Source organism: Mesoplodon bidens, assembly GCF_964165515.1.
Source record: "Mesoplodon bidens genome assembly, chromosome: 5".
Taxonomy (NCBI): domain Eukaryota; kingdom Metazoa; phylum Chordata; class Mammalia; order Artiodactyla; family Ziphiidae; genus Mesoplodon; species Mesoplodon bidens.
In genome coordinates this window covers 112,990,670-113,015,107 of record NC_138161.1, presented here as the reverse complement: position 1 = coordinate 113,015,107, position 24,438 = coordinate 112,990,670, and the positions used below count along the sequence as shown (strand labels likewise).

The following is a 24,438-nucleotide window of genomic DNA, read 5'->3' as shown; positions in this document are numbered from 1 at the left end:
GGGTAATCCAGAATATACAAAGAATCCCTACAAAATAATTAGCAGACAGACAACCCACTAAAAAAAATGTGCAAAAGAATGTCTATTAAACATATGAAAGATGTCCAACCTCATTAGTAATCATGGAAATGCAAATTAAAACTATAGTGAGATACCATTAAACACCCACCAGATTGGCAAAAATTAAAACATCTAATAATCTCAAGTATTGGCAAGAACACAGAGGAATGGGAACACTCACCCACTTCTGATAGGAGTGTAAATTAACACAACGACTTTGGAAAAAGAGTTTGGTGTTATCTAGTAAGTGAAGATATACACACCTTACAATTGAGCAATTCCACTAATGGGTACAGGGTCTGGAAGAACGCCATACGTGAACAAGTCTACTACAAGAATGTTTGTTGCACTGTCTGTAACAGTCCCATATTGGGACATATAATGACAACAAGATGAGTAAATAAACTGCAGTAAATGAAGAAATGCTATATAGAGATGATAATAAACAAGCCGCTGCTACAAGCAAAAACACGGATAAATCACATACACATAATGATGCATGAAAGAAGCATGCCACATTTATATAAAGTTTAAAAAACAGGCAACACTGAACTAGGATGTAATCCAGAGTTGGCAAACCATGGCCCCTGGGCCAGATCTGGACACCATCTGTTTATGTATGCCCACGAGCTAAAGATGGTTTTACATTTTTAAACAGTTAGGGAAAAAATCAAAGAAGAGCAATATTTTGTGACACCTGAAAATTACATGAAATTCTGATTTCAGTGTGCACAAAGTTTTATTGGAAGACAGCCACAATTACCCCATTAGGTATTGTCTGTGGCAACTTTCGAGCTACAACAGCAGAGTTGAGTAGTTGTGACAGAGACCGTAGGGCCTGCAAAGCCTAAAATATTTACTATTTGGCCCCTTTCAGAAAAAGTTTCCTGAGTTAAACCACAGAGAAAGCAAGGAAATTATCACAGGAGTATGGATAGTAGCTTCCACAGTGAGAGGGACGGGGCTCCGACCAGAGAGGGTATGTGGAGGGTGGCATCAGAGGCTGGCAGTGTTCTTGGGTGGAGGTTACACGATGTTCACTTCATAGTCATTGTTTAAGCTGTTCATATTGGTTTTATGCGCTTTTCTGTATGCTGAATATACCTCAAAAAATTTTAAAGTTTCCTCTCTCCCTCATTAAAAGAAAAAATGTACTAGTAAAATTTAATCATATGTAAAGAAGCTTTGACAAAAAATATTCCTCCAAAAGGCATGTGACAACTAGAGAAAATATTTGTAATACATGTAACAAAGAAACAGCATCTGTCAATTCAGAAAAAGACAAACAATCACAGAAAAAAAATATGCAAATGACTCTTAGGGGAACAGGTGTTCAACACATTTCCTAATAAGGGTAATGCAGATCACAAGTACCTTAAGATGCCATGTCTCACCGCACAACTGGCAAAAATTCATATCTGACATTGAGCTGTAGACAGGCTCATCTGACACTGTGGTGCTCAGGCACGAGTGCAAATGGCGAGCCACACGCCCTGTGTCCAGATACGCACAATTATAAACCAAGCTCATAACCATTAAATCAAGTATGTTCTGTCTTCCTTCCTTGGCAAATATACCTTCAGGACGATGGGGAAGGCCAGGTTCAAGTTTAGAGTTCTGGCACTCCCCGGAGCTCCTCACTGAAGGATCCAGCTCACTGCCCACCCGCAACTCTTGTCTTATTAGACCACACTGCAGGGCGGGCTCACACCCACATGTGGATTCTCAGCCCACACCCTAGCCCTAAAATGGACAGGTTCAGGGAAGACGCCCTGACAGACCCTGCATTTAGGCTGGGGGACATCTGGGAAGGAAATTCCAGGGTGTAGGATACCTGGACCATGGTCTAGAAGGTGGGTATGGGATCTAGAAGGGCAGGTCCCCTTGACCTCATGAATTTCTTTGAGACCAGAACAGAGTCCTATAAAGCAGGGTCTTTTGGCCTGAATCTAACAGTCATGATGGCTGTTTGGAAACAGGAACTCTCATACATCGCTGGTAGAAGTACAAAAGGATAAAATTCCATGGAAGGTGTTTTGGCAATATCTATTAATGTTAAAAATGCATTTACCTTTTGATCAGCAAGCCCACTTATGAAAATTTATCCTATATCTATTTGCACATGTACAAAATTGTACACATACACACACACACACACACACAAGAGTATCCTTTGTAGCACTGTTTACTGGAAGCCATACTATCTATAGGGAACTGGTTAATAAACCACGGCATATACACATGATGGAAAAAGAATGAGAAAGTTCTCTCTATATTTATGTGAAAAGATAGATTTCCAAGCTATATTATATGAAGAAAAGCAAGGTATAGAACAATGTATATAGAACACAATCTTTTTTTTTTAACATCTTTATTGGAGTATAATTGCTTTACAGTGGTGTGTTAGTTTCTGCATTATAACAAAGTGAATCAGCTATACGTATATATATATATCCCCATATCCTCTCCCTCTTGCATCTCCCTCCCACCCTCCCTATCCCACCCCTCTAGGTGGTCACAAAGCGCCTAGCTGATCTCCCTGTGCTATGCAGCTGCTTCCCACTAGCTGTCTATTTTACATGTGGTAGTGTATATATGTCCATGCCACTCTCTCACTTCATCCCAGCTTACCCTTCCCCCTCCCCGTGTCCTCAAGTCCATTCTCTGCGTCTGCGTCTTTATTCATGTCCTGCCCCTACGTTCTTCAGAACCATTTTTTTTAGATGCCATATATATGTGTTAACATACGGTATTTGTTTTTCTCTTTCTGACTTCCTTCACTCTATATGACAAGACTCTAGGTCCATCCACCACACTACAAATAACTCAATTTTATTTCTCTTTATGGCTGAGTAATATTCCATTGTATATATGTGCCACATCTTCTTTATCCATTCATCTGTCGATGGACACTTAGGTTGCTTCCATGTCCTGGCTATTGTAAACAGAGTGCAATAAACACTGTGGTACATGACTCTTTTTGAATTACGGTTTTCTCAGGGTATATGCCCAGTAGTGGGATTGCTAGATCATATGGCAGTTCTATTTTTAGTTTTTTAAGGAACCTCCATACTGTTCTCCATAGTGGCTGTACCAATTCACATTCCCACCAACAGTGCAAGAGGGTAGAACACAATCTTTGTAAAAATAGAAGAGAGAAGGATTCCTAAAAAACTAATAAAACCAGCTACTGGTAAGGCATAGGCGCAGATGAAGAAAGAGTAGGAAGACTCATGACAGGAGCAAAAATTCTCAGGGTGCCTTTTATATCATTTTTTAATCTAATAAAAAATAAATGAAATTAAAATAAAATAAAAGGCATATACCACATGGAAGGTACTAGAGATGACAGTCATTTGTCCTACCTGCCCACGCTGACTGGTGGATAAGAAGTGAAAGAAGTTAAAGGGAGGAATTAAAGGTGACTTGTCAGGCTTCCCTGGTGGCACAGTGGTTGAGAGTCCGCCTGCCGACGCAAGGGACACAGGTTCGTGCCCTGGTCTGGGAGGATCCCGCATGCCGCGGAGCGGCTGAGCCCGTGAGCCATGGCCGCCGAGCCTGCGCGTCCGGAGCCTGTGCTCCGCAACAGGAAAGGCCACGACAGTGAGAGGTCCGTGTAGCGCAAAAAAAAAAAAAAAAAAAAAAAAAAAGGTGACTTGTAACTATGTGGCCCCAAACAAGAGGTGGGATTGGCATGGGAAGGGGGTGGGGAGGACCCCTGTGGTGTTCCATCAACATAGAAATCAACTACAGCTTGCAAAACACACGATTGGGAAGTGGGGTTCTGTTTCTTTCTCCTGTCACCCCTTCGGTTTTAGGAATGTCTCATTTGATTTTTCCATGACTCAACCAAGTTGTATTAGGGTTTGGGCCGTGATGACTAACAGAGAGCCCAGAGACCAGAGGTGTGAGAAATCATCCTAAAGCAACCCCAAAGGGAAGGTGAACCTCCAGGATACAGTTAGAACTGCAAGGACCAGCTCCCCTCCTCACCAAGAGATTCTTCCCTCTAGGCTAAACTTGGAGGATCCAGAATTTATTTATTTATTTTTATTAAAAAATTTTTTTTTGTAGTACGCGGGCCTCTCACTGTTGTGGCCTCTCCCGTTGCGGAGCACAGGCTCCGGACGCACAGGCTCAGCGGCCATGGCTCACGGGCCCAGCCGCTCCGCGGCATGTGGGATCTTCCCGGACGGGGGCACGAACCCACGTCCCCTGCATCGGCGGGCGGACTCTCAACCACTGCGCCACCAGGGAAGCCCCAGAATTTATTTTTCTTAAAGGTTGTGGCACTCCCTCTCCCTGCTGTGCAGGGTCCACAGTGCTATGGTGACGGTTAGCTAACCCAGCGCTAAAGGGCCCTGGGTGGTTGTGACATTGACAGACACTTTGTTCATTGGCCCCAGACTAAAGCAGCCAGAGGACGGGGGTGCATTCTTGTTTCTACCCACCAGAAGCGGACCAGCGGCTCTTATCAGAAAGACTTAAGCAATTTATTGGCCAATGATCAGGTTAGTGGCAAAATGTACATTTCTCAAAGAAAAGTTCACTCACCCCTTGCCCCAGACAGGCCAGCGCAGGAATCACTTTCTCCTGGGCAATGCACTGCAGGATCCGGGGTGCTCCGTAGAGGCCTCCCATACAAGAGGCCAGGGACGAGATGTATAAGCCCAAAAGGAACAGGAAGCCCACCAGGGACACCTATATGAGGAAGCAGTTTCATTATCCAGTGTCAGAACCTGCTTACATACCTTTCTCTCCCCTGGCACCCGCCCACCCACACCCCATCTGACCATAAATCCTCTAGATTCAACATCCTGGATATATTTCCAATACCCCAGCCCCACCCCACTTCCTTGGCACTGCTACCATTTGAATTTGACCCACCATCACTTCTTGTACGGACTACACAGAGGTTCTCAAACTGAATGTGCGTCAGATTCATCCAGAGTGCTTGTTAAAACACAGATTTCTGGACCTTACCTCAGAGTTTCTGATTCAGTAGGTCTGGGGTAGGGCCCCAAATCTGGATTTCTAACAAGTGCCCAGGTGATGCTGATGCAGATGGTCTGGGCACTATCCTTTGAGAACCACCACCAACAATGCTAAGTAGCTAAGCTCTGTCCCCAAGCCTCTGCCAGTGTGACCTAAATGCACATCTGATCATAATGCCCCTGCCATAAAAATACCAATGGCTCTCCACCCCCCGACACACCTGGCTCTTCCAGGTCTGTGACTCTTCCAGCCCCACACCCTGCACACTCAGTCTATCAGCATGATTTCTCTGCCTGCTGGAACCCTCTGTCCACACCCCCAATCTACTCATTGTCTGTCTCTTAAACTCCCAATTGTGCTTCAAGACTCAGCACAAATCTCCGCTCCTCCATGAGGCCACCCCCAGCCCGTTACCAGGTGTGCCTGGCGTTCCTCTGGGCTCCGCAGCACCTCAGCATGAGGTTGGGGAACACCAGGCACACCATCGCTTCCACTGGCTTCATTTCTGCAGGGCTCCTGTCTGGTTCATCCTGGTCCACTTGGTGCCAACACAGAAATATAAATGCTGAGCAAGAGAATGAGATCCAGGACCCAGAGGGCCCAGAAGGCACCAACAACAGATAGAATAAGAGAGGGCAGAGTTGTTCTGCTTGGTGTCACCTTGCACAGATCAGTGCTGCTGGCCACGCAGCTGTGTCCCACCCTGTGTGTCATGAATCTATCTCTCCCTCCTGAGCTGGACCTCATCTGTACCCACAGGGAAGTCTCTCTCTTTTCTTGAGTATTTGAGGTACCTTCTCCTTTCTACTTTACTTTAGGCAAATGCCCCGAACTGTGTACTCTAAGTGCTTCATTGTCCAACTATTACAGTTGAGTTAGATTTCACTTTCAGTTTTGTTACTTACACCCTTCTCCATGAAGACTCTCCTCACCCCAGTTTTTACTTCCTTGCTTTAGCAAATGCACTGGGTCAGTGGTATCAAGGTATATTGAACACTGGCTAGACCTCTTTCCTGGCCCATAAATTATCACCAGAAACCTGCATCAGCCAGGATTCTTGACTGGAAATATTTTTTTTAACAACAAGTTTTTAAACTTTATTTTAATTTTTTTTTTTTTTTTTTTTTGGCTGAGTCTGGCCTTAGTTGAGGCACACGGGATCTGTCATTGCAGCACGTAGGCTTCTCTCTAGTTGTGGCGTGTAGGTTTTCTCTCTCTAGTTGTGGCACGTGGGCTCCAGGGTGCGTGGGCTCTGTAGTTTGCGGAGCGTGAGCTCAGTAGTTGTGGCGCGCGGGCTTAGTTGCCCCGCAACATGTGGGATCTTAGTTCCCCGACCAGGGATCGAACCCACGTCCCCTGCATTGGAAGGCGGATTCTCTACCCCTGGACCACCAGAGAAGTCCCTGGAAATATTTTTTTAAGAATATATTTGTAGGATATTAGAGGGTCACAGGATCGATCATCAGGAGACTGAAAGATCAGGCTTGGGTAAAGGCAAGACCCAAGGCTGGAGGCACGCTCAGACTCCTGAACAGGAGCAGTCTGACCAAGCTGCGACCAGCACCTGCTGTCCTAAAGATGAATCCTCACCATCCCTTTATCTTTGCCTCATTAATTACATTTGGAGCATCTGATGGGCCCAGCCTCAGTCACATGCCCTACCAGGGCCACAGAGGGACAGGTAAGTGAGAGTCTGGTCATCTGGACTCCTATAATATTAAATGGGGCTCACTCCCTTCAAGACCTCACACAGGGGGAATAACCCCCAAATGGTCAGGGAGGACAGAAGTTTGATGGACAAGACTAAGGTCCACTATAGAGCCTACATTTTCCTTAATTCAGTGTGATGACTTCTCCCTAAATGCATGACCTCATCTTCATCCCCAATGAATCTCTCCTTTGTTCTTCAATGTCATGGGTATCTTACAACTATCCCACTCACACCCTTCTTACCACTTTACTACTAGAAGAAATTAACGTCATCTAATGTTTCCCTCACTTTATTTGTATCCTCCAATGGCATGTTATTTCCTACCCTGTGGTACAGTTAATTATGCTCACGGCCCATCTTGCCAGCGTGCCATAAACTCCTAAGTCTCATGCATCTTGGCCCCTCCCTGTCACACCTAAGTCTGGCACACAGGGTTCAGCAAGTGCCCGCTGAAGTCATAAAGCTTCATGACTTCACTGTGACTCGTGCCCTGGATGTCTTATAAAATTGTCCAATAAACTGGTCCCAGTATCAATCCCTGATCCATCCTGAGATACAATCATTCATCTGTAACCTTTGTTTCTGTCTGTTGACTTTTTTTTTTAATGGACTCTGCAATGAAATTTTATCAAAAGCTTTTTTCTGAAAATCTGACCCAGTAGTTCTCCACTCTGGCTATACATGAGTCACCCCAGAAGTTCTGCTTTAATTAGTATATGGGACACAGACATGGCTGATTTTTCAAAAGGCCTCCAGTGATTCTAATGTGCAGTGAGGGTGAAAGCCACTGGGCCTGGTACACTGTCTTCATTGCATCCTCCCCTCAGAGAATTCTCCAGCACAGGCAGGCATGGTATTTCCTTGCAGAAATTTTACTGCTTCTTATCCAAAAGGTTATATACGTTAGAGTTTAAAACAAAATTCTTTGGACTTCCCTGGTGGTACAGTGGTTAAGAATCTGCTTGACAATGCAGGGGACACGGGTTGGATCCCTGACCCGGGAAGATCCCACATGCCGCGGAGCAACTAAGCCTGTGCACCACAACTACTGAGCCTGCGCTCTAGAGCCCGTGAGCCACAACAACTGAGACCGTGTGCCACAACTACTGAAGCCCGCGCACCTAGAGACCGTGCTCCACAACAAGAGAAGCCACCACAATAAGAAGCCTGCACACTGCAACAAAGAGTAGCCCCTGCTCACCACAACTAGAGAAAGCCCACATGTAGCAACAAAGACCCAACACAGCCAAAAATAAATGAACAATTAAAAAAAATTCTTTTTCAGGGACTTTCCTGGTGGTCCACAGTGGTTAAGACTTGGTCTTGCAATGCAGGGGACACCGGTTCAACCTCTGGTCAGGGAACTAAGATCTCACATGCCGCGGGGCAACTTAAGCCTGCATGCCACAACCAGAGAGCCCACGTGCCGCAACTGCAGAGCCCACACACTCTGGAGCCTGCATGCCACAACCAGAGAGTCTGCGTGCTGCAGCTAATAAGCTCACGTGCTCTGGAGCCTGCGTGCCACAACTAAGACCCGACACAGACAAAAATAATAATAATAATATAAATAAATAAATAAATAAACATTTTAAAATAATTCTTTTTCATTTATAGCCTGCCCATTTGCAGTGGACATGAGTGGGAAGAAGACTGCCCAGGCTGGCATCCTTCAGTGATGGAACTGGCCAGAGGAAGTCTCTGGCAACATGAGATTGTGATATGGTGACCTCCATCCTGGCCAGCCTCCCCACAAATGCTCCCCAGGATCCCTGCAGAGCCCTGGGGCTGAGGGCCAAAGGGACAACTGTCCAGGTGTCAATCGTGGACTTATGTCCAGTATGTCAATTGTGTTTAGAATGGGCTGCTCACTTGCCACTCTTTTATATAAAACTGTTATTCAGTCAATTTTCTGAAAAATAAATGAAATGTTGGTCCTCGTGGTTGGATATATTATAACAACTCCATTCCCTCTCTCTCTCCCACCTGAGTCCTGCCCCTTCCTTTCTCTCATCCATCCACCCATGTAGGGAGCACTGCCTGAGGACCGCGTAGATAACTGGCATAGGGCAAGGTTTTACAGGTGCACCAGTAAACTCCACAGCTTTGCTCCCAGCCGCGCAGAATATAATCATTTTCTGTATTTATATGGGGCTGTACACTTGCTATCTGTGCCAGTGGAGGTGGAAGTAAGAACCTATTTGAGCAGATATGTGTCAACAGTTCTTTAGGAAAAAGTAAAATGTGCCCCTCTGTCATCCACCGGTGTGAGTCATCACAAAAAGCTGTCTTTCTAAACTATTATCTGGGGTGTGAACTACCCTAATTTCTCTTTTCGTAACTACGGATGAAAATCATCAATTCGTCTCTCTGCTCTTGGTATTTGATCCCGGCTCCCACGGGAGCTCCAGTCATTGAGAGAGCCCACCAACCTCCTGGCTGCTCTCTTCTCTTGAAGGACTGAATTTAAAGTCATTTCCAAGGAACTCACTCTACCTCCCCTAATTCCTGTGGCCCCTTGATGTGACTGAGGAGTACATCCTGACACCTGTACGATCCCAAATGTGTGACTATGGCGATGCCTCAGCAGTTCCCTCTTTCTGGAGACATGAGTTTTCTAATACTGTCCTCATTCCAGGAGTTGACCAACATCGCAACTTTCAGGCAAGTTTCCTCTCTCACTTGACAGACACTTTCCAGAAGGAAACAAAGTTGGCTTCACTTCCTGACAGGCAGAGCCGTGTCCACGACGGAGAGCAGAGGACAGGCAGGTGGGGCTGGGTGGCGGAGGCTGGGCTGGGCTCACCCCCCAGCCACGAGCCCCGCCTCACCCCGACTTCCCAGGCGTAGCTTGTGAACGTGGGAAGCCGTGACTGTCTAATCCAAGAATGATGAGAGTTTTCCCCGTAGGATACCCCATGTTTCACAAACATGCTTTGAGGATACAGTTCCTACTTAGTCTGTTCTTATTTCGCTAGTTAGCAAGCCCCAGGGCTCCTAAAATACTTGGTCTTTTTGATGTGTAATAAACATTTTTTCTTAGGCTGCATACAAGTTTATTCTGAAAAAATTATTCAATCTATTTAATTTTACCCCTACTAATACCTGCTCTTTATACAACTCCTTTTTCTATAACCGAATAACATTGGGATTGACACTTTCGGGGCTTTTTCTATTCAGTTAAACATGTGGATTCATAGGAAAAAATGTCCCCACCCCAAAATGTGTCCTATCTGTAAGGGTATCCCCACAAGGAGTGTGTAGGGAGTCAAAATGTAATAAGCACCTACTATGCACCAGGCGCTGCGCTTTACACAGGTTACCTCAGAGCCACCTTGACGTACTCAGGGTTTTTTAGAAAGTGTAACATTAGTGAGACTGACACCCAACATCCAGGAAAAAGTCCCTCTGGGGCAGGGATATGAAGTGACAAGAAACTTCTGAGAGAAACCATGGGCTGGGAAGCCAAATAATTAGAAATAGATCAGAGAAGCTGCAGGAAACCCAGAAAGAAACAGATGAACTGACCCGCTGCAGGTCAGTGGAAAGGAATCCAGGGAAGCCAGTGGCCACTGAAGATAATTGTTCTGGCAGAAAAAGCTCGCGAGAAAGAGAGGGACGTGCTCAGAGGAGCTTCATGAGGAGGAACGCCAAGGGGTGGATGCTGGAGGTCTGTGCCCAGCCCTCGGGGCACACAGACCAGACGGAAGAGGCCTTGCTTCCTCGGGCCCAGGAGAGCTCAGAGATGGGCCAGCTCAGAACCCAGGCCACAGCTAAGATGTGAGGGAGAGATGAGCAGTTTATTAAAACCACATCAGGGTGGCAGGTTGTGTCAAGGGACCACGTAAGGAGGCCACACCTGTACCTGCCAGCCTCTCATTCTGTACCCTCCCATCCTCCAGGTGCTATGAGTACAATTGTCTGTGGCCCAACTTACTGCCCAAGTATAGTCCCTGCTACTGCAGCCTGGTCAGTCCCAAGGAGGGATGCTGAAGGGCAAGCAGGGAGCAAAGCCAGGTTTCATGGCTTGGGGGGAAAATCCCACATGGTCCCCTTTGTAGGGGACCACAGTGGGCAGTGCACCAGGGCGCTGCTGTTGTGGAGCTGCCCTGGTTGGTTCTGTCTCTGTTCCCTCACTTGCTGTGCTGGCCCCTGCTTGCTACTGACAATCAAGAACACTATCTTTTCTTTCTTTCATAGGTTTTACAGCAGCCTGTTCCGGGAAACAGTCTCTTGTCCTCTCCAAAAACCAACTGTCCACCTCTCACCTGGTATGCGCGTAGTGACATTCCCACATGCATTTGCCAGGCATGGTTTGGCAGGTGTCCCCAACCACAGAAGGGCTTGCCTGCCTAGCTGTTTTAGTGCCTGGGACAGGTGGCATTTCAGACAAACTCCACCCCCTCCCTGACCCCATTCACGAGTCTATTATTAGTGGTGGAATCTCCACCCACGAAGTCTCCCCTGCGCTGTCCGTGCAGACGTTCTTACTCGCTTGCTGTTGTGGCCTTCCTCAGATACAGGCTGCCCAGGCTCCCGCACACCCGTTCTTAGCTTCCCCGCAAAGCAGGGGAAGGAGCGGAGAGAGGAGACCCCGCCCAGGGATCACTGGCCTCCCTCCATCCGGATCAGAGTCTCTGGTGGTTGAAGGGACCTCCGTGGGGGAATCCACGAGGAAGAACCGGCTCGTGGAGGGGCAGAGATAGCTGGCCACTGGCACGGTGCAGACAGCAGCCGGCAGCTCCCTCGGGCCAAGGCCCAGCTGCTCCTGGAGGACTTTAATCTCTCTGATGTGGCCAAGCTTTTCATTCCAGTTAGAGAAGAGGCCCCTGGGAGATGAAACGCAAGACAGCAGCGAGCACGGAGGTATAAATGGGGGAAGCTGATGTTGATTCCTCCCCTGAGAGTAAATCTTGCTCGCCTGGGGTGGGGGGTTCTAAGACCTTGGGCCCTGGGAGGTGGGTGTCAGCGCTCTCACTACCCGAACTGCTCCCCCTTTTAACACCTGCTTACACGGTAAGGCCAAGACCCCCCCATCCCCCAAAAGCAAATATCACCTTGACACCTGCGTCTACATGCCTGAAAAAGAAACCTGTGGTAATGTGAAAATCAAGCCCAAACGTAGCTGTAAGATGTAAGTTCAGAGTTTCCGGCCCCAGGTTGCCCCAAGCAGTGCCCCTCCATGTATCTGCAAGGCTGCTTTGCAAAGCCTCACACCAGAGAAAAGGGTACTTTCTCCTACATATGAGCAGTGATACTCAGGAGTTAACTGAGTAAGAAAACCTCCCTGGCCTGGCGCATCTCTCTGATACATGACAGCAATCTCAGGGCCCACTTTTCCCTCAGGGATCTGAAGGGAAGACAGGAGTTTTTGGGGCTTTCCAGAAGAATGTGTGGAAGTCTTATTCTCCTGGGTTCTAGAGATGCCAAGTGAGTGTCCTTGACTGTCACATGACCTCCAGCCTGTTACGGGGCCACCTCCCCGGGGAGCCCGAGGGGACAAGGGGCCTCCAGCCCTGCCTCTCACCGTCCTTCACCTTGGCGCTGGACTTCCGCCATCTGCCTCCACCTTGCCACCCTCTTTTCCATCCATCAGCCTCCTCCTTCCTACCCGTTTCTTGCAAGTCGCACTTCCTGCTTGTGGTGGAAGGGGAGGCTATTGGCAAAAATGAAGGGCTGTTGGAGCTGGGGATTTCGGGGGACCAGATTGTTTGTTTCTGCCCTGATTTTCGACATGAAGGGATGCTTGTGTCCCCATTACTTAGCACCTGCATGCATGTGCCTTTTCAGGTGTTGTTACCCGGGTCTAGGGATCCATACGAAGGACCTGCATGTTCCCCACGGTTTTGGCCCCTGTACTTCAGTCCTGAGCCCGAGACTACGTGGATCCCCAGGTAGGGCTGCAAGGGGGAGGCAGCCACTGCTGCTCAGAGCCGATCAATGACCCGCAGCCTGAGCCTGTCGGGCAGTGCAGGACTCACCCACCTTTTCTGCTATCAGGAAGTCATAGCGAAGGGCCCCTCGGGTGCAGGTGGCGCCCAGCAGGAGGACAAAGACGATGTATAGAAACCACCTGCAAGAAACCCAAGAGCAGAGCAGAGCTGCCACCTGCCCTTGTCCTTGTCCAGCCCCATCCCAACCCAACCCACCCCTCAGCCTACGGGTTCCCAAGGAGACCTGTCCCAGAGGACAGAGAAAGGCCCATCATGAAGCCCCCCCCAGCTTGTCTGGGGGGCACTTCCAGTACTTTTTCTCCTCTAGCATATTTCATACACACACACACACACACACACACACACACACACACACACAAATATAAACGTATCATTGTTTTGCCTCTTTCTTACATTACAGAGATCGTTGGGGGTGAGCAGCGGCCCACCAGGCCTCTAGGTGGCCAGGATGCAGGCAGGGGCTGACCGGCAGCCCTGCACCCCACCATCCTGCAGCAGAACAAGCTGGTCATCTTTCAGGCCTCGGAGTCCTGCTGTTCCTTGGCCCCCAGGTGACAGAGAGCCAAGCCGAATGTGAAAGGCCAGCAGGGACCTGGCTCTGCCCTCAGAAGCCCTGTGACCTCGATCAAGTCACATGACCCCTGTGGCCTCATCCCCATCTGGACAGCGGGAGGATGGGCTAAAGGCTCCTCCCGGGACCTCCCAGCTGTGACCAAAAACGAGATAGGGCTCTTTCTTTCCCTTCCTGCCTGACACCCAACCTTCTCTCCTCTGTCAGCCTCATTTTCTTCCCGACCAGATCACCTTTTTTAGCACAAAATAAAGACAGGTGCTGTGTACCTGGCTAGAAGCAACAGTGCCATCATGACAAGCTAAAAGCAAACACAGCATCGGTGAAACAGTCACAGTAACAATTTTGAAACATCACAGTTAAAATAATACAGGCATTTTAACCCTCTTGGGCCCTTGTCATGTCTGGGATCTCATTACCTTTCACGCCTACCCAGTGAAGGCAGAGGAGCTTCTTCCCGTGTACAGAGAGAAAACAGAAGATTCTAGAAGGTCACAAACAGACCCAAGACACCCAGCCTGCTTGCATGGGTGGCAGAGTGCGAACTAAAACAGGGACGCCTGACAGCCTTGGGGCAGTGCCAGGGAGGCGAGCTGGGGGAAGAGGAGAGTCAGCCTCTGAGTTCCTACTACGTGCTGTTATACACAGCATCTCCTCCACAATCTATGGGGCACCCCTGTTCTCATTACCTCCATTTACAGAGAAGAAAAAGGAGGCTCAGAAAGTTAAGTAAATTGCCTGAAGTCACAGCCAATCAGCGGCAGGGCTGGGATGCAAATCGTAGTCTGTCTGATCGCAAAATTCTTCCTCTTTATATTCCCTGCAATGACCCTGGAAACTCAAAATGCCCAAGTTCAAAATGGGGGTGGGGGAGGGGAAGGGACAGGAGTCTGAGGAAAAAGGAAAGAAAGGATTTCATCTTGGTTAACAACCCTCCTCCTTGCTGCATTCCCAGGCAGCGGGTAGGAAAGGGCAATCGTCTGAACCCACCAGACGTGAATTTTCCAGCTGGCTGAGTGTTAAAAGGAGGATTGGAATATAGAATAGATAGGTCACAGTCGGGGCACTCTTAGAACAAAAGGAGCAATCCCCTCCTTTGCCTGGGGTTCTCTCTCCCTCTATCCAGCTGATTGCCACGAGGGGAACTTACGAGATGCCAACAGCTGCTAGGGAGCCCAGGGGGATGCTGGCAGCAGGCTCCCTGAGGTCGCCCCCCATGTTGAAGCCGGCCATGACTCCTGAAAGACACCCAGATGGGAGAGAAGGGTGAGCTGCATACTCCACGAATCAACTGCCCCTCCTCGGGGCCCCCTCCCGGAAGGGATCCCAGGGCAAGCCCTCCCATATGCAGCTCTGCAAACTGTACTCCTCAATCTCCCCTGGCAACTGGGGAGGCATCCTCGAGGCATGAAAGGGACCTTTGTGGGTTGGGTGAGTTCGGGAGGAAAGCCCTATTGGCTACAAAAGCATCTTATGGCCCAGTGCAAAGTAATGAGGGCCAGGGAGGCGTCTGGCAGGCCACACAAAGGTCCCAAGGCCACATGCTGAGCTCTGAGCTCTGCTTTCCAGATGGACAACGTCCAGGAGAGGCTCAGCCTTAGCAAAGTGCCCACCACTGCCTGCTCGGCAGAGTTCCTTTCCTCTGCTGCCCACAGACTACACTGGGGTTCAGGGGTCCCAGGGCAGGTCTCAACCAATATTCAGAGCCAGCTACCATGTTCATAGCTCCTGAGCTGCCAAAGGGCTCTACAAACTTCAAAGAACCATCCTGATGCCACCAACACTGAGTGGCAAGCTCCTTTTCATCATGGACCCTATTCTCGTGAACACTCATGAAAGGCAGTTAGTCAGTCACCGTAAGGAGGAACAGCACAGTGCGGGACGGTGAGGACATCGCTTCAGTCCAGACACACACACACACAGGACACCAACAAGACAATGTGTTCTGAACATCACATGTGGGTCCAGCCCACATGTGCTCTACAAGCCCACAGGAGTGGGTGCAACTTGAATGTGGCCTTGAAGGAAGATTTGCAAGGGCTTAGGGAGAGGAATGGGTCTAACCCTGTCATTACAGATTTATGAACCCTTTGAACCTGACAGAGCCTGTGTTAAGCACTCTTCATGAATTGTTTAATCCTCACAGCAACCATGTCAGAAAAGTAGAATTATTTCCCCGATGTTATAGAAAAGGAAACTAGTGCTCAAAGAGGTTAATTAAAATAGCCTACGCAGGGGCTTCCCTGGTGGCGCAGTGGTTGAGAGTTCGCCTGCCGATGCAGGGGACACGGGTTCGTGCCCCGGTCCGGGAAGATCCCACATGCCACGGAGCAGCTAGGCCCGTGAGCCATGGCCGCTGAGCCTGCGCGTCCGGAGCCTGTGCTCCGCAACGGGAGAGGCCACGACAGTGAGAGGCCCACATACCGCAAAAAAAAAAAAAAAAAAAAAAAAAATAGCCTACGCACATGTAGTAAGTGGCAAAGCTAAGATTCAACCCTGGTCTGTGTGATTCCAAACATTGTACCCTTAACGCCCTTGCTATAATGCTTGAGGGAACTCAAGTGCAGTGGAGTGAAGTGAAAGTTGGGGCCCAGGAAGTTAAAGCGGAGCTACTTCCAAGAGTACTGTGAATGTTGGACCAAGGCGGGGACCTGCATAAACTCTGACCCAGCAATTCCACTACTAGGGCTGTATCCTAAGTCAACAGTCAAGGATATGACTAAAGATTTATCCAAAAATGTTTGTAAATGCTTGTTTATAATAGTGAAAATTATAGACAACCTGTCTAAAAATAGAGGACTGGCTAAATAAGTGATGATACATCTTTCAATAAATACCAGGTCACCATTATTGTCAGGGATACGCTGTGACTTGAAAAGAGATTTCAAAGCTATTGTCTCAATTTCAGAGGCATATTCTAAAGCAGGACATAGGGTATGATGCTATTATTATAAAAGAAAAAACCAGATAAATAGATGTGTAGAAAAATGAAAAAGGAACGTGTTTCAAAACCTTAACAATGTTATTGCTGGGTGATGGAAAAACATCATTTTCTACTTTATTGTCCATCTCTATTTTCTTAATCTTCGATAGCGATCATTTTGAAATAAGGGAAAAGTAATTCTTAACGGTCTTTTTGTTTAAAATAGCATGTTAGGCACATTTTCTTTCTTCTCGTTCCCCTCCCTCCCAAGATCCTATTAAAAGGGTAGTTAAGGGGAAAAATGGATACATGCCTATAAGCAAAGAGGATTAGGAGGGGGAGCCTTAAGTAGATGAAAAGTTTCTACAAATGTCTGGAACACAGAAAATAGAGAAAATGATACAGAGTAAAAGGGAAGGAAAAGAAAGCCTTGGAATATTTCTCTAGAAGATCTAAATAAACTGGCCAAGGAAACCCAGGGCCGCTAGTGCGGATGTTCACACCCCAAATGAAGCCCCCCTCAAGAGCCAGCCACACCCACAAATGTGCCACAGTCAGTTCTCCCATGAAGTAAGAACCCCATCAGGGAGACAGACCCACATACACTACAGCAGGGGATCCACACCAGCAACCAAAGATCGTCAAGTGTGTAACAAAAACCAGCAACAAATACACAAATACATGCATGATAAAAACAGAACAACTTGGGCTGGAAGAAACATATAAATCAGGACACAGAAGAGAATTTTGAAGAAAACACTAATTAGTGGCCCCAGAAACATCCAAGAAGAATATTCTACCTATAAAGTGAGATGCTATGAAAAACAAAAAAATAATCTAAGAACAAGAAAGAAGTTTTGGAAATCAAAAACATGATCACTAAAACAAAAAACGCAGCAGAAGATCTAGAAGATAAAGTTAAGTAAATAGCCCAGAATTTAGAACAGAAACATAAAGGGGTAGAAATTTTGAGCAAAGAATAGGAGAAATAGAGGAGAAATCTTGGACGTACAACATCCAACTAACAGGAGGTCCAGAAAGAGAGAACAGAGAAAATAAAAGAAAATAACCAGGTAAACAATAGAAATAAATGTCTTCAAACTGAGGCAGACAAAAGTCTCTATGTTGAAATATCCCATAAAGTAAACAACAACAAAAAAGTCCACACCTAAATGCATCATTGTGCAATTTCAGGAGAAATCCTAAATATTTCCAAAGATTAAAAACTGAACACTTACAAAGGAACAAAAATTAGACTGGCATCAGACTTCTCATCAGCAACCATGAATGCTACAAGACAATGGAGCACTGATTTTTAAATTCTGAGGAAAAGCTATTTTGAAACTAGAGTTTCAGCCAGATTACCAGCTAAGTGAAAGTAAAGTTAAGCTAACAAGGGCTCAGCCAGATTACCAGTTAAGTGAAAGTAAAGCTAACAAGGGCTCAGAAAATTTACCTCCCACATATGGTTTCTTTCTTTTTTTAAATTAATTAATTAATTTTTGGCTGCGTTGGGTCTTTGTTGCTGCGCACGGGCTTTTTCTAGTTGCAGCAAGCATGGCCTACTCTTCACTGTGGTGCGTGAGCTTCTCATTGCGGTGGCTTCTCTTGTTGCGGAGCACGGGCTCTAGAGCACAGGCTCAGTAGTTGTGGCGCACGGGCTTAGTTGCTCTGTGGCACCTGGGATCTGCCTGGACCAGGGATCAAACTTGTGTCTCCTGCATTGGCAGGTGGATTCTTAACCACTGCACCACCAGGGAAGCCCCCACATATGGTTTCTGAGGAAGATACTAAAGCAAATACTACAGCAAAATGAGGATATAAACTGTGAAGGAGAAAAACACATGATTCAGAAAGCAGTGATAATAACTCAGGAATTTATAAAGTCCCAGAATAACAGTTGTATAGCAGAGAAACCAGTAGGGATTGAGGCAGAAGAATGGAGACCCCAGTAGGGATGCCTCTGGATAGGAGCTGGATTCAACACAATGGACAGTATGAATTATTTTAAGAATACGCTGACTGCATATTTTGGCAACAAGAAAAAAAAGCTTATTGAAACTCTAGGAAAAGTGAACAAGAAAGTCAACACTTAAACATGAAACAAACTAAAATATGACATGATTTTAAACAACTAATAAAAATTTTTTTTAATTAACCCATTTGGCCGTGATACTTGGAACATTCTCCCCTAAATGACACAAGGACCACATCAGAATAGCAGTAAAGGAAATGGAGTTCTAGCCCACCACTTTGGTCTTCAGTGAACAGTTACATAGTCATAGTAATATATATGTTTATTGCTTTTTAGCTTCTAAGATTGACCTATAGACATAGCACAGAGGACTTAACTATAGCTACAAAGTAGAATACAAATATTATCTACCTTGATGAAGTAAAAGTAAAGCTATAGCTAATGGCTATTTGGAAATGAAAAGAGGGAAGAGAATTAGAGGGAAGAGAAAAGGCACTTATATTTTTGTTGTAGTAGTGTGGGAAACAAAAGTCCCATGACCTTCACTCAGGACTGGCTTGAATGTTAGAAGCTTCGATCAGTTTAATAAGAAAACCTGAAAAGTGAGTTAGCCATTAAATTTGTTAGGTCAATAAGGAAATGGCTAGCAAATATTTATATGCCAGTTGCAATAAATTTTAAGTTAATGCTATAACTTATTCTGTATCTTGTCATCATAAAGGGGAGTTTCTAAGTGTTTGCTAAAACGAGCAAGAAATTTCCAAGAATACTGAAGTTTGTCTTTGAAGTTCCAAAGCCTTTTGACTTGCAATCTTAAGACAAAGAAAAATTTTTAGTAGAGTGTGTGTTTGAGTGAAACTGTTCACTTCAAGTTGTAACCTACAGCTTTCATGAGATTTTGCCCATTCAGCTGCTAATAATCAACTTATAGCTTCCCTGATAATTGCTCTAAAACACAAATATAAAAGGATTATTCAGATTCCCTTAAAATTAGGGATTCCCTTAAGATAACTAAAGCATTCCTTGTAAAAATATTTTACACATAAAATAAATATGACCCTAATACATTCATCCTAAAACACCACAGAGAATATTAATTTCCCATACCAACAATAAGGAGTGAAGGGATGTAGCCCAGAATTGATAACAGAGATGTAAGAGTATTATTTAAAGTTGTAAAGGCAATCAAAAAAGAACTAAATATTAAAATATAGCTATCAAAAATTGGGAAGTGGATGGAGGAACATGTAAATAAGCTAAACCTTCTCTATTTCTTAGCATGGAGTCAGTAAATTACGTCTGACTTTGATTAATCAGGTTACAGGTCTAGGCATATTGCTTGGTAATGTAGTTAGCTCCCAAAGTATTAAAAATGGTTGCCCCCATGGAGGGGCTCTTCGGGTGGTGGCAGTAGGGGGATGAGAGACTACTGCTTTATGTTACAAGCACCTCTGCACTATTTTTTTTTATCACGTGCAGGTCTTATTTGGATCAGAAGAGGAATGCCCGGGACCTGCCTTACTCTGACCAGCACTCCTGGGACCACGTCCTGTCACCGATGCTCTGCTTGAGTGCTAGGGCCCCACTGCTTGCTGCCAGAACAATCTGGTACCAAGGCCAACCCCGGCCGGATCTCCATGTTTACCTGATTCCCAGGCCCTACTAACTTCAATCATTAACACCACCCCTTTCTGGACCTCCCAAATTCTGACCGTTTTCCAAGGTTCTCACCTGTCCCCAGGTTTACTGGTGTTTCACCTGCCTGGCCACATTGCTTCCACCATCTGCAGTGACCTCATTTTGCCCCCAAGCCCCTGGCAATTTTATGCAGTTTTATTCATTCAGCTTTATGAGATTACATACTGCTATTTACTCTTTGCCATTTTAGTACCTCCTATAGTTTGTCGTGTCATTCTGTACTCCTTCCTTCACATCATTTACAAAAGTTAAGAAATGAGGACCCACGAGAACTCCATTCCTATAGATGCTTCTGTCTAGGAAAGTGATTGATTAATCCTAATGGCTTCCTGCTTCCAAACAGGTTCTGTATGCATAACAAACAAACGTCCTTTTCTTCTCCCCACCACAATCCCTTACACAGTCAATGACCCGGCCCTTGATTAGAGGTCCCACTAGCTGGCCTGCTGTGGGGTACATGGGGATCCTGGTCAGTGGGAGCAGAAATAGCTGACACTGACACAGGCCACCCTCAGAAATGGGTCAGACCCAGACAACAGGGAAGTGGGCTTCTGAGACAAAACAGAGAAGCCAGAAAATAAGTAGTCAGTACTATACACAAAAAACCCCAGAGACAAGGAAATGGCACCTTGCACTCCAGACAGGAAGCCTCAGGGTGACTCCCATGGGTGTTCCGGGCACACCTGTTAGATTGTTTTGCACACTGTGGCTCCCAGAATTTTGCCCTTGCACGACTACACGATTCTTGAGCAGATGATCTCTAGTTCTAGTGGACTATAAATGTCTTGTTTGCCAGTTAGATTTAGAAAAATTATTTTGATTTCATATTTTTTCACCCATGCTTGTCAACTATTATAGAGATTCCCTAGTTTGCTTTATTTCTGCTTCTGGTGCAATTTAAAAATACTATTATTAATGTTAGAGCTAGATTTGGGGTGGGGGCGTGTAGTAGAACAGACACTATTTCCCAGAGATATTTACAAATATGGCACTAAAACAAAAAGATTCCATGGTGGGGGGGCGGGAAGTTGGGAAAACATTGATTAAACAAGATTAGAGAGATTCTTGCTGCTGGACTTACCATATAACATGCTGGTTTTCATTGTCTATCTCTAAAAAGAGAAATGTAGCACACAGTATTTCCCAAAACTTATTTGACATTGAACACTTTTTAAAAAAATGAAACACTTTATTCACTGTTAGTGTTCCATGGAGCACAATTTGGAAAACACCAAGTGTCCATTTTGGAATTCCTATTTGATCTTTACGCTCTTCTTGGCAGGCTTCCTAAAATTCTTTAAAGTGGCTATTTAGAATCAATGATTCTTAAAGCTGGAAGGTGTCCTAGAGATCACTGACTCCAGACTTTTATTTTACAGATGAGGAAACCGAGTCCCAAGAGGGGACGCGATTTTGCACATGTTTTCAAGCTAGTTGCTTGCAGAACCAGCAGAACTCATCTTCAGGTTTCCTGATCTCGAGTCAGTGTTATTTCCTCCACATCATAGAGTCTCTCCATTTCTTTCTAACACCCATGCTTTTTTTGGATTTTTCTTTTTAAAACAGAGTAACTGCATGATTAGTTTGGGGTAAACGCCCCACAAGAGGGCTAAACTTAGTTATAATCAGCATCAGTTTACTCACAGGAACTTCTGTCACCAGTTCTGAATCACGAGTCTGTCCTGGTCCAGGGCATTTCCCCTCCTCGTTTGTCTTGAACTGCCAGTTCCAGGAAGCAGTTAATTGCTTTCCCCCAAACCTCGCCCTGTATCAGGATGATGATATGGGCTGCACCTCGTTACCATGTGACTTAGGAAACAGCTTCCTTCGTATGGGTAAAGCCTTCTGGCTTGCTCTTCCACCCTAGTCCTAAGGCCTTTTGGCACATCTTCACTGTCTCAGTTTTAACATGTGAGGGTGATGGTACTGGCCAGCACTTTACCAGCTCGGGTTGAGGAAGCTAAACCTCCAGCACCATCCAGACCTTCCTGAGCATTGCCATGGTGCTTACGGTTTGGGTAGGTGGCACCAGGTGAACTGGGGCTTGGCGCCCTGGCTCAGATGTCTGTGACAACAGACATGGATGACCAGGAGAGGAACTGACCCCTTAGACATCTCTGAAATCAGCTCTTGATTAAAATAACCAGTATAAATGTCAATTAACCACTTACCAGCATCTGCGCAATAGTGGTCATCTTTTTCTCGCCACCCCCTTCATCAACCATGGAGCACAGAGATCAAAGTCTTCACCTGTTGTCTAGTATCACAATCCCACTCCCACCCTATTTTCTTTTTTGATCCTGAAAATGAGAATTCGTAAGGGAAAAAAAAGTCTAATCATTTTTTTCTAGGCTTTTCTGGTTTCTGTTAGTTGGTCATTAAAGGACCACTTACTCTTTCTTAAGGAACTTCCAAGCTTCCTCCTGGGAGCTTCTTGATCCAAATCTGTGACCTTAGAAAACTTCAATTTTCTCTTTCCATTTAGAGCTTGTTTCTCGGCTGCCTATTTTTTTTCTTTTTTAAGTTCATAAATTTTTCTTTTTCATTAAGGTAGAATACCCATGCACTAAAGTGACTTAACCTTATCTGCCACCTTTTTTTGTCATTTGGAGACAGAGTGGCTCTGAGCCTTGGTCTCCTCACCTGCAAATGGGGATAAGATTATTTACCTCGCAGGACTGTCGTAAAGTTGGAAAGAACATTTATAAGGTGCCTAGCACGGTGCCTGTCACCTGGAAGGTGATAAATAAATGTCCACTAGGGGCAGATGGGCTCTGTCCCTCACTCACAACTCCCTTGGGTTCCGAAGGACTCTGGCTGCCTCTCCTTACCTTCCACCTGATTTCCAAAACCCCACTCCTTCTCCATGCCTGCCTGGTTTGTTTATTTAGCTGTTCTGGTGGGAATCTTTCATTCCCTCTTTGCTCTGTTCTTGGAGGCAGCACTTGTCAGTACCCCACCCTCTCGATGCCTTAGAGATGCTGCTGAGACAGACAGTGTCGAATAACGGGACTTTCAAACGCTGGGACTCCAGCAAGATTTGTTGGCTTCTGGGTCAGGGGCAGCTCCAGACAAACATGTGTCCTCGCTTCCAGCATCCTCTCCAAAGCACGTGGGAAGCAATGGGGTTCACCACTTCGGTCAGGTGACCTTGGGAAATCACCTCTCTGTGTCTTTGTTTCCTCATCTGTAAAATGGATTAATAATAGAACCTATGGAAGGATACAGGGTCTATGGGGCCTAAAACTTTTACAAAAATACAAAATTATGAATATGAAATTAGGAGTGGAGCTTTAGAAGGAGGTCACACAAGCGAGGGACCCTGAAGCCCGGGCTTCATTAGCTTCATGGTAAATCTGCATCTGATAGAAGCAGTGGAGCCATGGTGAGGTTTAAATAAAAGACTGTAAAGTGCTCAGCACAGTGCCTGATAGAGTAGGCTATTGTAATGATAATATAATAGATATTGTAATAACTTTGATAAAATTATACATTAATTCTATAAATGAAACTACAAAAATAAACACGTATAATAATTATAAAGCTTCTTTTTCTCCTGTTCCTGCTCACAAGTCCATCAGAATGCAGCAGGGTGAGCCCCATCTTCAGGGTGTCCTTACTTGGGGCTCTCTTCCTTAAAACAGGAACCGGTTGTGGCCGAGCAGGTCCCTGTTCTCTCACCCACAGACACATAACTTAGGAGGAGACCTGGGGATACCCCGGGAGCGGGGGTGGAGGCTGGAGGCAGGCCCAGGCCCAGCACTGATGCCCAGAGCTGGAGAGAGCTGCCCGGAGAGAGCTGGCCAACCCAGGGGGCCAGCGCAGCAGACTCCAGAGCTTCTCGGGGTTTGTTGGGGGGGGCGGGGGTGGAGGTAGAATCAGGTACAGGGAGGTCAAAGGACGTCACAGAAACAGCAGGGCTCTTGACCACGGAGGTAACCTGGACGTTCTGGCAAAGGCTGCTGGTTTCCCTGCTACATTTTTATACTGAGTGTGGTCAACCACAAGAGGCCCTTACCCCTTCCAGTAAGATTCTGAGATTTGGGAACAGGGGTTCCATGACTTCACACAATGGTTTTATTCCCAGTGAGTTTCCATTTCCTAGTTCCTCCATGTACTGTGGTCCTGGATCCCCAGAGTGGCTGCCTCTGTGTGTACGTGAAAACCCTGTAGGGAGAGATGCTTGTTTTTCAGAGAATCTTTGGTGGTGTAGCTCAGAGAAGGAGAGTGCTGTCAGAAACAAAGCACATGCAGAGTCTACTCCAAGGCCCCAGCCCCACCCTGCAGCCATCACCACAGGGTGTGGTGGAGTGCAGTGAGGAGGATGGACAGGAGACCTTGCTTCATAAATCCAGAGGAGCCACCGAAACCTAGGCTTCAGCTGCTCTTCCCAGGATGTCTCCTGCCCTTGGGATAAAATCTCTAAAGTAATCTAAATAACACGCTGCTGACCAGAGATGAGGATGCAGGGTGGGGGGACCGGAAAGTGTTTGTTCTTCCAAACTCCTCTCCCCTCTCTACAGCCTGGAGGTTCTCTTGTTCCAGAAAAGG

General features: G+C 46.2%; 1 protein-coding gene across 1 annotated transcript in view; it reads right to left on the bottom strand.

Moving 5' to 3' along the window:
- The window catches only part of SLC12A8 (solute carrier family 12 member 8), a 132,793-nt gene that overhangs the window by 25,766 nt on the left and 82,589 nt on the right, over window positions 1-24,438 (bottom strand). The window contains exons 6-8 of the mRNA XM_081236090.1: window positions 14,442-14,529; window positions 12,752-12,839; window positions 4,615-4,761 (exon numbers count right to left, since the gene is read on the bottom strand). Of these exons, the coding sequence (XP_081092216.1) occupies window positions 4,615-4,761; window positions 12,752-12,839; window positions 14,442-14,529 (323 nt within the window). The remainder of the gene's footprint in view (window positions 1-4,614; window positions 4,762-12,751; window positions 12,840-14,441; window positions 14,530-24,438) is intronic.